The sequence below is a fragment of the Dermacentor andersoni genome, chromosome 8 (genome assembly GCF_023375885.2).
Source record: "Dermacentor andersoni chromosome 8, qqDerAnde1_hic_scaffold, whole genome shotgun sequence".
NCBI lineage: Eukaryota > Metazoa > Arthropoda > Arachnida > Ixodida > Ixodidae > Dermacentor > Dermacentor andersoni.
Window position 1 is genome coordinate 155,205,873 of NC_092821.1, and position 14,640 is coordinate 155,220,512.

Sequence of the window (14,640 nt, forward strand, 5' to 3'; positions counted from 1 at the left end):
ATGCACGCTCCCCTCAATCAGCTCTGTAGCGGAGTGAGTTCTACGTTCTGCTGCCGGCATGACCGCTGTGTGCGCGCGCACTGTCGTTCCCGCGCGGCAGCTGTGCGCGAACTCTTAGGCTGCACTTGTCGGAGGAGAGCGTAAACGCTCGGCCAAAACTGCCTCTCATTCGACCTTCCTGCATGGGCGTCGTGTGCACGCACTCTAGCCTTCCTGCTCAGCAGCGTTGCGCATAAGCTGGTCATAACGGAGAATAACGGACCAGTAGACGTCAACTAAATTAAGTTGTAGGATTTTGAGCGCCAGAAACTGATCTGATCATGAGACACACCGTAGTGGGAGGACTCCGGATGAATTCGGGCCACCTGGAGTTCTTTAACGTGCGTCCAATGCACGCGGTACACAAGCGTATTTGCACGTCGCCCCCATGGAAATGCGGCTGCCGCGGCCGCAATTACATACCGCGATTTGAGGCCTCGTGCTTAGCAGCGTAACGCCAAAGCCACGAAGAAACCGCGGTGGGTAGTAAACGGCAAGTTCACTGGTGCTGCCTCTGCCCGCGCACCGTCGAAGCGCGAGGCAGACAACGCCGTTGGCGGCGTCGCGAGACACCGAGTGCCTTGCGCAGCGGCAGTGCTGCCGCGCACCACGCCGGCGTATCTCGATAGCGTCACGGTTGGCTTAAACATTATTTGCATAAGCGGCAGCAAAAAGTGGTTCTGAACGGTGCGACGTCGAAATCGGTTAATGTTTTATCAGGTGTGCCTCAAAGGTGGGTCCTCGGGCCGTTGCTGTTCCTCATATTTATCAATGATTTAAGTGAAAGCTGTGTTTCAAATAACAGACTGTATGCGGATGATTGCGTTGTGTACCATCCTGTCTCATGTGCTGAACATACGAGTGTGTTGCAGTTTGATCTCGAAAAAATTTGTTCCTGGTGTCCTAAATGGAAAATGAATTTGACCGTAGCAAAGTGTTATCATGTTAAAGTTCCGAACAAAAAGAAAAAGGTGCCCAGTTCATACTCTGAATTATGTTTTAGTGCAATGCGTTGACAAAGTCAAATACCTGGGCGTCATTTTAACTGCGGCGATTAGACTGGATATCACAGATGTATTTGTAATAAATAAATAAAAAACACCATGCGTGGAGCTTGAGCGCTACGCTCAACCTTCTTACACTTCGTCGGCATTATGAGTGTCAACGTGGAAAATGTGTGTGTCAAGACAGGTACTGGGTTCGAATCCTGGTGGCGCCGGAAACCCACCTATTTTTTCCTAATGGGTAGATATATACCGCGACGTGACACTCTGTTGTTTATATGGGATCTCATCTCGAATGGGGGCCCTATCAAGATTATCGAAGGTTTTTTGGGCGGCTCTTCTCCCACTACAACTTTGGTGAAACAGTGTAGCACCCGCCGCTGCTGTGGGAGGCAGACGAGCGCTACCGCCGGGTACCTATATGCGGCTGAAATAGGTACATGCGTAAATAGGTAGGTTTCTTTTCTTATGGAAATGAAGATACAGAGAGATATATTCACCTTTCAACGGTGACGCCAACTCCTTTTCATATAATTTTGAAAAACACTCTAACTTTAAAAAAAACGTGAATAGGCGAGAAATAATATGTGAATGAAATCTACCTACAGTGCTAGACACTCTGAAACAAAGACAAAAGGCCGAGGACCAGTCATACTGTTTCGTTGCGAACCTGCCCCAACCGTCTCGATTTTCGAGCTTCACAGATCAATGTGCGACGAAGAAAGCGTCGGACACCTATCGCGCACATGTACCCAATACTACGTCCAGCGAATCCCCATGCAGACCGTTCTGAACAGAACATTTTTGTGCGATAAAAATTTGTCGTCTATAGGCCCATTTGTTGCTGAAAAAAATAGAAAAAAAGACAGCTATTCGTGCGCTGCTGCTGTAGCTTTAAGCCCACCGGCTTGAATGATCGTTAATGGTATCTCCGTGCGCCCTTCCTTCTGTGTACGCCCGTAAAAAGAAGAGAGAGAAAAGAAAACCTGATTTCGTTTCATTGAGCTCACTGTCTCCTCTCTATTTTCTCTCTCTCTCTCCATTGCCTAACTTAAGAAGGAAGTGCTACTCACGCTTGATGCCGCTCCACAGTCTGCTAGATCTGCCGTGGGTCCTCTTGCGCATGCGCACAACCACATCCTGGACACGGTAGTTGACGCCCTTTTGACCGGAAGTGGGTAATTCTTCGCTTCCGGCGGCAGCACCGGCGCTAACTAAGCCTCGCCGCGAAGGGGCGCCACAGGAGGCAACATCACCAGAGCCGCCTAGCGACGCCGACAGTCGACCACTCCACAGGCTCCGCGTGGTGTCATCAGTGATGTATCCGCCGCGTCTAGGCGGTGTGAAAAATAGAGAACATATGCTAAAGGCCCACTTTCAACATCAAAGACGACAGCCGACACAATGATAGATAGATAGATAGATAGATAGATAGATAGATAGATAGATAGATAGATAGATAGATAGATAGATAGATAGATAGATAGATAGATAGATAGATAGATAGATAGATAGATAGATAGATAGATAGATAGACAGACAGACAGACAGACAGACAGACAGACAGACAGACAGACAGACAGACAGACAGACAGACAGACAGACAGACACAGATAGATAGATAGATAGATAGATAGATAGATAGATAGATAGATAGATAGATAGATAGATAGATAGATAGATAGATAGATAGATAGATAGATAGATAGATAGATAGATAGATAGATAGATAGATAGATAGATAGATAGATAGATAGATAGATAGATAGATAGATAGGATGGACGAATGGATGCATGGATGGATGCATGGATGGATGGATGGGTGGATGGATGGGTGGATGGATGGATACTATGAGCGTCCCATCTGAAACGGGGTGATTGATTGCGCCACCAAGCTATTGTTCTTATTATTTTGCCTAGTGTCCTTCCTGTCTTTTGTGTAAAGAAAACACTCACAAATAATTCCCAGCACCAAACTTTCTGGACCACTAAGGCAACTTTGTTTTTTGTACGCCTCCGCTCTTTGCGGTCCCTGCTTTTTTGCCACCAAACCTCCAACCACCTCTTACTAATCTATTTTGCGGATATGTTTACTTTCCCTCTGCTATCCAGGAACCCAGAGGCTTCAAGGATGCCAGAAGGACCTAAATCAACAGCTTGGAAGATATCTTCACATTGTAATAAAAACATCATCATCAGCAGCAGCAGTAGCAGCCTACTTTATGTTCATTGTAGGACGAAGGCCTCTCCCTGCGATCTCCAACTGCCCCTCTCCTGCGCCAACCGATTCCAACTAGCGCTCGCGAATTTCCTAATTTCATCGCTCCACCTAGTCTTCTGCCGTCTTCGACTGCGTTTCCCTTCTCTTGGTACCCATTCTGTAACCCTAATGATCCAACGGTTATCTAATCTGCGCATTACATGACCTGCCCAGCTCCATTTCTTTCTCTTAATGTCCGTTAGAATATCGGCTATACCCGTTTGCCCTCTGATCCAAACCGCTCTCTTTCTGGCTCTTAACGTTATGCCTAGCATTCTTCGTTGCATCGCTCTTTGCGCGGTCCTTAACTTGGTCTCAAGCTCCTTTGTCAATCTCCAAGCCTCTGTCTCATATATCAGCACCGGTAAAATGCACTGATTGTACACCTTCCTATTCAATGATAATGGTAAGCTTCCAGTGAGGAGCTGACAATATCTGCCGTATGCAATCCAACCCATTTTTATTCTTTTATGACTTTCTTTCTCATGATCAGGGTTCCCTGTGATTAGTTGACCTAGGTAAACGTACTCCTTCACAGCCTCTAGAGGCTGACTGGCGATCCTGAAATCTTGTTCTTTTGCCCAGCTATTCATCATTATCTTTGTCTAGTGCATATTAATCTTCAACGCTACTCTTACACTCTCTCAGTTAAGGTCCTCAATCATTTGTTGCAACACGTCTGCAATGTTGCTGAACAGAACAATGTCATGGGCAAACCGAAGGTTGCTGAGATATTCGCCGTCGATCCTTACTCCGAAGCCTTCCCAGTTTAATAGCTTGAATAGATCTTCCAAGCCAGCAGTGAACAGCATTAAAGAGATTGTGTCTCCCTGTCTGACCCTTTCTTTATAGGTATTTTCCTACTTGTGTAGAATTAAGGTAGCTGTGGAATCTCTGTAGATATTTTCCAAGGTATTTAGGTAAGCGGTCTGTAACCCTTGATTGCGTAATGCCTCTATGACTGCTGGAATCTCTACTGAATCAAATGCCTTTTCGTAATCTGTGAAAGCCATATGGACATGCTTATTTTACTCTGCGGATTTCTCGATTACCTGATTAATGACATGGATGTGATCTATTGTAGAGCATACCTTCCTGAAGCCAGCCTCTTCCCTTGGTTTACTAAAGTCCAGTGTTGCCCTTATTCTATTGGAGATTATTTTGGCGAATATTTCATATAATACTGGGAGTAGGCTAATGGGCCTATAATTTTTCAATTCTTTAACATCTCCCTTTTTGTTGATTAGTATAATGTTTGCATTCTTCCAGTTTTCTGGGACCCTTGCAGTCGATAGATACCTCGTATAAAGAGCCGCCTGTTTTCCAAGCATTATATCTCCTCCATCTGTGAATAAATCGACTGTTATTCCATCTTCTCATGCCGCTCTTCCTCGTTTCTTGTCCTGTAGTGTCCTTCGCACCTCATCGCTAGTTATAGGAGGATTTTCTTTTTTCTGTTCGTTACTGTTTCTAATGGAGGTATCCTGACTCCTCTGCGTACTGTACAGGTCAGTATAGAATTCTTCCACTGCTTTTACTATACTTGCGAGATTGCTGATGATATCACCCTGCTTATATTTCAGTAGATAAATCTTGTGTTGTCCTATGCCAAGTTTCCTTCTCACTGATTTTAGGTTGCGTCCGTATTTTACGGCTTCTTCAGTCTTTCTGACGCTATAGTTTCGAATATCACTTATTTTCGCTTGTTGATCAGTTTTGACAGTTCCGCGAATTATATCTTATCTCTTGAGTTGGACACTTTCATTCTTTGTCGTTTTTTTATTAGGTCCTTTATTACTTGGGAGAGCTTACCTACTGGCTGCCTTGGTGCCTTGCCTCTCACTTCAGTTACCGCCTCTGAAGACAGTCTAGTCACCGTTTCATTAATTACCTCTATGTCATCATCATCTATCTGTTCTAGGGCTGCATATTTGCAAGTACCAGCCTGAACTTGTCTGATTTTACCCTTACTGCCTCTAGGTTGACTTGTTTTTTCTTGCCCATTTTTTCTCTTTCTCTCTTCAAATAGAGGTGAATCCTATCCCTCACTAAACTAGGATCACTGCACTTTACCCTACTTATCACTTCTACATCCTGCACTATGCTGGGGTCGGCAGAAAGCATGCAATGAATTTCATTTCTTGCTTTGCCATTGGGGCTTTTCCAGGTCCACTTTCTGTTGCTACGCTTCCTGAAAAAGCTGTTCATAATTCGAAGCATATTCTTTCCTGCGAATTCTGCAAACATCTCTCCTCTAGCGTTCCTAGAATTGATGTCGTAGTTTCGAATTGCTTGTTTCCCAGCCTGCTTTTTCCCCTCTGTTGCATTGAAGTCGCCCATTACTACCGTATACTGAGTTTGCACCTTTCTCATTGCTAATTCAACATCTTCATAAACTGATCTACTTCCTCATTGTCGTGACTGGATGTAGGAGCGTAAGCTTGTACTACCTTTAATCTAGACCTCCTATTATTAAGTTTGATAACGACTACTCCTACCCTCGCATTAGTGCTGTGGAATTCGTCAACGTTGCCCGCTATGTCCTTATGGATTAGGAATCCGACCCCGTATTGCTTCTTATTTGTGAGACCTCTATAGCAGAGGACATGGCCGTGAGCCAGCACTCTATAAGCCTCACTAGTTCTAATCTCGCTAAGGCCAAAGAATATCCGATAGTTTCTCAGAGTCCTGCTAAGCTAGCCTCACTGGACAGAGTTCGGCTGGTAAAGGTTGGTGAAATAAAAAATTACCGACGATTACGTTACTTCCTAATGCGAAATTTGAGCGCAGCAAATAAGCTGTTTCACCTTTTCGATAGATTGAGGCAAAGAAATCGAGCAACACATGTATGCGCTATCACAGAATTTTTTTTTTTATTTTTCACACGTATTCCTTTAACAAAGACTCCACTAACAGTTCTTGACAGTCATGAAGGAAGCTTTGTGGTCGGAGAAATAGACTGATATATGTTCGACTTGGTACACCAATGCTTGATTCTCAAAGACGAGATCTATACAAGTGCCTCGCGAGGTTGTCACAGCCGTGGGACGCGTTACGAGCGAGAGGAACGGGATGTTCTCCCGCATAAGTGTTAGGAAATTGCTGTTTGTCTTTATGTCAACATTAAAGTCCCCCACTACTAACATCGGTGTGGATCGATGGACGGTTAATGCGAGTTGCAGGAAGTGCACGACGTCTTTCGTGAGTGCGGTAGGGGCGAAGTAGGCAGCTACTACCAGCAAGATAATTTCGCAGTGGCGAACGGCAGCGGCAATTTCGGCTCGGGCGGTGCACATATACAGATCCGCCGCCACCGATCTGGCTCTCTGATTGCCACCGCACAGGGCGAACGGCAGCGGCAATTTCGGCTCGGGCGGTGCACATATACACATCCGCCGCCACCGATCTGGCTCTCTGATTGCCACCGCACAGGGGTTGCATTGGAGGAGGAGCGAAGAAAGGAATTAAGTTCGAGCCGGCGCTTTGACAACCGGAGACTCGCAGGAAGAGGGGGGAGGGGGGCGGCGTGTACACCCAGCGGCAAACGATGGGGGCAGAAGCGCGCGCAGCAAGCGGACAACACGATAAAGGGAGGAGGGAAGAGATAGCAGCGACTGATTGATGCCGCTGACGCCGATAGTGAGTCAACCCCAGCTGCGGAGTTGGTTTCAGGGACAACGCCGCCGATGCCGACACAAACAATATGATACCCTCGCTTCCGCAGCGCTAAGAACCAGGTCTAGCCGTGGGAAGGTGGTCACGTATTCGTCGACGTGCCGGGGCCTACGTGAAATAACCGGCGCGTCGGCAACTGAAGAGCACCCTATCCGCCACACAAGAACAGGGGGGGGGGGGACCCTTTCCTCCTCTTTCTGCATGGCGGCGACGGTGTTCTATGCAGTCACGTTATCTTGACTCTCTAGCGGCGTCAGCGGCATCCAGCGGTATCAGTCGGTCGCTGCTAGCGCTGGGGGGATGAAAGGGGGGCGGAGCTGGTTACGAGGCCGACGACAACGCCGACGACGACGCGAAACCCAGGAACGGACGCCAAAGAGCTGCGCTCTAAAACATGTTCCATCGTTTTTCCAGCTTTACCGCAGCAAGCACATGCTTCTTCCTCGGTATACCTGGCTTCATAACTACGCGTTCTAAGGCATCCTGATCTCGCTTCGAAAAGTAAGGAGCTTCGCTTAGAATTATTATAAATTGTTTCTTTCCTGATGTTGTTTTCTCCTCTTAAATAGATGTTTATCGCAAGTTTCCTTTCCATTGCCGCCACCCGTGAGGATTGTCTGTCTCTCTGACTTTGCGCTTGACGTTCTTTGTTTCCATGTTGAGCCAACAAGTCTGCAGTAGCAGACTTGTTGGTAAGCTTCCGAGTTCTTGCCCTCAACTGTGAGTCAATGTTCTTTCTGTACAGATACCCGAACACTCTCGCAACCCATTGATTTTCTTTCATATTCGTCAGTCGATCAGATGGAAGAAGAGAAAAGGCAGCGCCGTCTGATATTTCCCTTTTGCACGTCCTCCCTTCCCCTAATGTTCCGAGAATCAACCTCACTCAATAAGAGGCGTTTGAGCGGGACAGTTCAGCGCTCCTTCCATGCTGCTCGGCATCAGAGCGCCGCGGCCCGTGAAGGACGGGAAGTTCGCGGCACTTTGCCGCAGACACTGACCGTCGTGCATCGAGTGACTCCTCGTCGTCCAGCACGTCGCTGGACTCGAAGGCCGAGTCCGCGCCGCCAACCGTGCTCGTCGGTGACGCCGGCGGAGTGCGTAGGGAGAGCACGCCGTATTTTCCCGTCTTGGACTCCAGGGGGTCCAGCATGTCCACCTGCAGGAAAGGCCTCGTTGCTACAAGCTGTGGCGATAACGTGTTTCGGCGAGAGCAGGCCAACGCGGAAGCGGAGGTCGCGCTGCGGCGCGTTCTAGTGTCAACAGGGCGCGAGTTGGAGCACAGTTTCCGTTGTACTCCGACGTTCCCGGAGTGCTGCTTTGCGTCGGCCGGAGCGAGTCACGTCGTTCCGGTTGCATCACACACCCACGCACGCCCAGAATTTTACTGCTACTCGGCTGGCACGCGCTGGCTCCCAGCAAGGGTTGCGCACGCGCAGGCCATTATCTACGTTATTTGCGCGCACGTGTACCGCTCAAAAACAAAAGTGGAGCAAGAAATATGGGCAGCATTTGCGATAGCAGAAGAAGAAAGGAAGTGCGCAAGCACTCCGTCTATCACGCTCATCGAAGCTGAGGCCGGGTTTGCCGGGGCGAACGGGTGCAAGAGAACGCTGTTGTTCCGGCCAGCCGCATCATCACATGTCGTCACATTGTCGTATATTATATTTCATCCCATTCCGCCTCCCCCCCCCCCCCCCACACCACCGTGTACATAAAAGCATGTTCTCTAACAGTACTATATGAGTTGGCAGTTTTGCGCCACGTGTGTGCGCGTGTTTGTTCTTTTTATATGTCCGTCCATTAGTTCTTCCGTCAGTGTAACACTAAGCGCGATACGATCATAAACCACCCCACTAGCCCCGTTCATTGCTTTACTAAGAACACAAACTTGAAATACATTAAGCGCTAGGCAGCCACAACAGCATGTTCCCTTTTATGCGAAGCATACTAGCCGCACAACCACGCTCTTCCTTGCTGCGCCGCGCGCGGCCGCGTAGCTACCATATGACGTCATAACAGCTGCAAAAGCGGAGGCTCAACTCGTGCGCTCGCTTGCGGCCGCGTAGCTACATAGCCGGGTCTCAGCTCGTGCGCTCGCCTGCATGAGTTGTTTCTTCGTCTAGCCGAACCAAATATAGCGAAGCAACAGCAGTTCACCAGGCTAAACAGTGGTTCAACAACTAAAATAAAGGCTAGTATGCTTCGCATCCTGGGCTTAACCTTAGCTAAGCCACAGCCGTTTTTTTTCTATGCGGCGTTCACTCGCGCACTAAGTCATTGGTTTTGTTTGCAACATATTCATTGCGATTTGCAGAATTCAATCCTTCTCAATTCACAGCACGCAAACCTTTCTTCCAGGGGCCCTTGTGCACCGTTACCAGTTTAAATCGTTGCGCGACTGATTGAAATCAGCCCATCGAGGCTTACCTTGTGACTTCTATCTTCAGCGTACATTATGTGGTCGAGTGAGAGCGCAACGGTGACAAGTCCTTCCACCACTGCTCGCTCGCTTTCACTTTCCTATCTCTCACAATTTCTTTCATTGACATCACTAAATAAAAACAAGATGGCACCAAGATATGGTGCTGGCTTGTGATTTCATTTTTTTTCACCTGAGTATCATAGAAATATATCGCAAGAAACACAACATTACAAAGGCAAGAGAAACACATGATGAAACCAACACAGCAAGTGCTCCGAACACAATTATGTCAGAACAGAGAAAGCAACACTTAAAACGTAAGAAACATTATAAATATCTAAAATACAATATGTTATGAAATACAACAGACACGTTCAACTGCTCATAAACAAAAATGAAATAAAATACACAACCTTATCGCCGGTAACGAAACACTTTCTCCGGTGATAATGTTACGCATTATCACCGAGAAAAAAATTGCAGTCACTTGTTACCGCAGTATTATTCGACATTGTGTGCGGCCTCCAACTCCAAACGATCCTTTAGAGCAACAGATGTTTCAGTTGAATTCATTAGCGAGAACTACAAGCACTACACAGATGCTAAACATCTTGCCCAACGGCACGGTGGCATGCGTAATGACCGAAAATTTAAAATATATAGCAGTCATTTAAAAAAAAATGAATAACGCCGACACTGTTCCCGCATTCGTCATCAAACCCGCGCCTCCCAACATTTGAATCTGCCAATCACGTAGGATATCTACTCGTAAATGTGCTTCGCCTACAAATCCCCAATCAGGTTCTCGTCTTCGTTGAAGTTATAATGCAAGCTCAAACTCCTAATGGGCGTTCCAAAGACGAATTATGCGCTCTCGAAGATTACCTTGCTGCCTCTGCTGGTACGACGAAACATTCCAAGCAAGGGTGGGCACTCTGAAGGCAGTACCTACGCCCGTGCCGCCTAGAGTAAAAAAAAAAAAGAAGAAGGCGTACCTCCAGTCGCAACCAGAGTCAATTAAGCCATTTCCAGAAACTGCAAGCATGCTGTTAGGACGGGCCCTGCCAAAAGATGACACGGCTACCGATCGTTTAAAGCGACTCCTCATTCTGGGCACGTGGCCCTCGCAGAAACCGTGGACGTCAGATGTTCCCGAAGCACCGAGATTAGCTCTTTCGAATAGTGGGGCTGTCTGATCACCCGCAGGAAGCAAGTGCGGGTGCTGCGATTAATAGGAAGGAGCGGCGTCTGACATTACGCGCAAGAGAGTCGCCAAAGCATGCAAGTAAAGAAGCGAAACCAAGCGAGCGTGCTGGCATGCACTCGGGGACTTCCGAAGACGAAAGTAATCGAAGCGAGGGGAAGCGTTCTGCTCAACACGGAACTGGTGTAATCTTTGCTTCGGCTCTCGTAATGAGTGCACCCGGCCGCCGAAAGCTGCTGCCTTCCTCGGGGTCTCGGGGCTTCGAGCATTAATCGAGAACGGGGAGAGGGTGAAAGAAAGCAAAACGGGTACGCCGGTACCACCGGACTCCGGGTGCCTGTAACTTTCACTCGTTTTACTTTCATTTCTTCCTCTTTTCGTCTAATCGGCACGAGCCAAAAAGCAAGCCGACTTTGGCCTGTTCCTAATTGTTGATCATTTTCGCATCGTGTCTACTTGCCCTTCGAATGAGCTGTATGCGTACGAGGCCGTTCGGACTAGACCAGACTGCGAGCATGCAGAAAGAACATGGAAGAAATCGGAATCACGGACTCTTTATTTACAAAAGAATCCTATCTGACTGCAAACAATCTTGGCAACAAATTGCCATGCTCACAAAGCCCCGTGTGAGTTCAGGCAGTTCATGCGCTAACCCTCCTTTATTCATTTTAATGACACTCAAACAGAGCCTTCTCCGAACCATTATTATTTATGATGATGATGTGAATAACGATTATGATAGCCGAGATGGGTGCTGCGAGAGTGAGTATTATAGTGAGGTTGGGTCCAAAATTAGATTAAGTTGAAAGCTTGCACTACTGGGAGAGGGTGAAAATAAAAACAGCTCAACGCACAATGCGTTGCCGCCTTGCAAGGTTGTCTGTCTCTCTCTCTCTCTCTCTCTCTCTCTCTCTCTCTCTCTCTCTCTCTCTCTCTCTCTCTCTCTCTCTCTCTCTCTCTCTCTCTCTCTCTCTCTCTCTATCTATCTCTCTCTCTCTCTCTCTCTCTCGTACAATATTTGTACATGCTAATAGAAGGCGAAAGATTCGCCCGAGGATTTGTAAAAAAAAAAGACTCCGCTCCCAGTGCCCTTCCAGAATCGATCGTGTGAGCCATGCCATTTTAAGAGACCAACTCGCATGTTATGGTCGTCTGGTGCCCCGTGAACATCGATGTTAATGAGCGCTTGAAGCCACATAAGTATACATTGTAGGCTCCTACAGGCGAGACATGAAGACGAAAATTTCACTCTTTTTCTTTCCCATCAGTAAATTGCCCTTGAGGGAAGCAAAATGTAAGCAACAGACCACGAATGATTCATTCTCATCTTTCTCATACTTTTTTCTTTTTCTTCGATGATCGCAAACTCACCATTCGCACCACTTTGAAGCCAAATAGACGACAAGATTTTTACGGAGAGTACTTCAACATCTCCACCTAAACCTCTAGCTTAATCGACCTAATTCCTGGAAGCAGGGGGTCCGTGCGCCTGGCAACGCATGTATCCGCCAAATAGGCCGCTGCATGCTTTTTTTGCTATTTTTTAATCTGTAAGCTTATCTGGTCCTTTTGTGACTGAAGGACTAACACATGAATTTGTGTAGCTGAGTGCTGTGAACTTCTCATCGCTGTTCCTTCTCGTGTTTTCCTCTTGCTTTTCTTTTCCTTCTTTGGTCCGTTTTTCCCCGTCCACTAGTAGCCAACTAGGATCAGTCTGCTTAGCCTCCCTGCGTTTTTTTTTCTTATCAAATTATTTTCCTTTCTACTTTATGTTTACCAAATCAGCTACATAATAAAAAAAATGTAGCACGTCCAAATTCCAGACTCACATTATTTCCCAACATTTCTTGTTCAGTACATATCTTTAAAAAGTACCGAAGCATATAATCGAAGTTGTAGCAATTCCACCACACACTACTCGTTCCTAAAAGGACGACAGTGAGCAAGTCCGATGGTTCGGAAACACTCACATGACACCCGAATTTGATGTGGTCGCGAAGCGTCCGATCTGACGTCTTCGACGTTATTGTGGCATCAAGACAGAGCTAAATTTGCTGACTCTTGTAGAAATAAATGTAGGCACTGTGGGTGGCAGTGCTCGTAAAATATTATACGAGAGTGCTGCGCACATGGTGTGTCGTGGCGCCATGTCGTCTCCACTTTCTGGGTACCGAAATCGAAACGTGCTCGTAGAAACGAGCATTATGGTAAATTATTTAGGGCGCTCTCGCGCTTGCTGATATTTCTTGCGGGGACGTAGAAGGCTTGGACCTCCGTTCAACACAAATGCACAAAAATGGCGAGTCTAAAATGCCAGCAACTCAAGCCCGCTGGCGTCTGCGGTGTTGCCCACGGCAGAGACCGGCGCACATAGAGAGTCAGACAGGTTGGCTTTGGAGCTCAACCTGGCCTTCGCACAGCCGCAGAATGAGAGCTCCAGTGGATCCCACGACACTCTTTCCGCGCGTGACAAACAGGTTTCGTGTTATCCGTGCGCCCTCGTCTCAGTCACACTGACTTCGAGTAAACGTGCACAAACTGGTTACGAGCACGACACTCGTGCGTTGCCTTGCCACGTGGCACGCGCACAACAGGTCGCAAGGAAGCAAGCCAGGAGCGACGAAGGGAAGCATTGAACGAAAATCGCCAGAGATGCAGAGCTCAAGGACGCGGCAGAATTGAACAAGCGTAACCGGTGGCGCACGGGCACATTTTAATGAAACAAAGTCATTAATAACAAACCGCGTCATAGCTGGAAGCCAGAGGAGCGGGTCGCATACGGAGGCTTAAAAAGGGAGAAAAGTGACAGTGAGGGGAAAACGGCGGTTATGACCGAGCTCCCGAGGCGGAAACAAAAGGGGCACACCGACACTCTTTCCCCGCAGCAGGCACCACGCACGCACGCGCGCCGTCAGATAGCGAGGCGCCGGGCGCCGCACGCCATATTTCACGGTTGCAAACAATAGACGCGAACCGAGTGCCCCCAATCGGCCGCCGGCCTCATAGTCCCCCGAGCGTGATGGTCCTGGAGGTTTTTCGAATCCTAAACCACTTCATAACTCAAAGAACGGAGCTTCTATCCCTTCATGACATTTGGCTCCTTTTTTATTCGTGATTTTCAATCATCGCTGCCGGTGAGCTGGTAGCTGCCCCACCCCCCTCCTACTCCCAACTTTCCCTCGGTTTTCCCTAGAGGCGGCTAGTGACGTTCTTTCCTGCGCAAGCCCGGAGCTGCTCGGGCCAAGCCGCAGATATGACGCTAGGTCCCGCAGGAGTGCGCTGGAAGTGCGCGACGATGTAAACAATGCCAGAAGTTAAAAAAGAAAACAGCGTTCGGAAAAGTGGGGATAGTTGGGGAGGACGCTGGGAATGCGCGGCGTGCGGTCGGCAAAAGCGATTTTTTTTTCTCTCTCTTCTTTTCCCCCACAGCCCGACCTCCCCCCTACTGCCTTCTCCTGAAACCACTGTCCGCATCCCTCTCGCAAATTCGCGTCCCGAATCCCGGCTTCGCATTCTGTCCCCAGACAGCCTCTCACCCTACCCCCCGATTCTTATATGGGTTTTGCGCGTCGGTGGCCGTCCCTATAAATACGGGAGGAAAGTGGCCGGATGAACGCGTGGCGCGAACGCAACCGAGGGATGGGTGAATCCATGGCGCGGCCCCTCGACGACGTGTGTTGATCCTAAAATGCTGCCGCGACAGAGATCGTAATCGCGGACGAAGGAGAGAGGTTGTCAAAGCAGCGTTGCTTGTTTGCTGCGCCGATTCTTGCGGCGTTAATCCTTTTACCCCGAGAAAACACGGGCGGAGCAAGAAATTATCAAATCAAACACCCAGGCGTAATGTGGCGATGGTGGGTCGCTTGGCGTTTGAGGTCTGATTAACCTGAGCTTTAGGGACGACGCTTCGCTCTTTCTAGAGATACCATTTGCCAAGGGCACAGAGAGAGATAGAGAGATTATCACGCGGCGAATGCAGATGAATCGCCAGACATTGGACGCATTCTTTGCATTCGAGAAGACAAAGAGCACG

At 48.1% G+C, this 14,640-nt stretch overlaps 1 protein-coding gene across 2 annotated transcripts in view; it reads right to left on the bottom strand.

Annotated features, from left to right (window-relative positions):
- Ent3 (equilibrative nucleoside transporter 3) overlaps nucleotides 1–14,640 on the bottom strand; it is a 355,337-nt gene that overhangs the window by 107,709 nt on the left and 232,988 nt on the right. For both annotated transcript variants that reach the window (XM_072290073.1, XM_072290074.1), the window contains 2 exons: nucleotides 7,980–8,137; nucleotides 2,117–2,376 (listed from right to left, as the gene is read on the bottom strand). In XM_072290073.1, coding sequence (XP_072146174.1) covers nucleotides 2,117–2,376; nucleotides 7,980–8,137 — 418 coding nt within the window. The remainder of the gene's footprint in view (nucleotides 1–2,116; nucleotides 2,377–7,979; nucleotides 8,138–14,640) is intronic.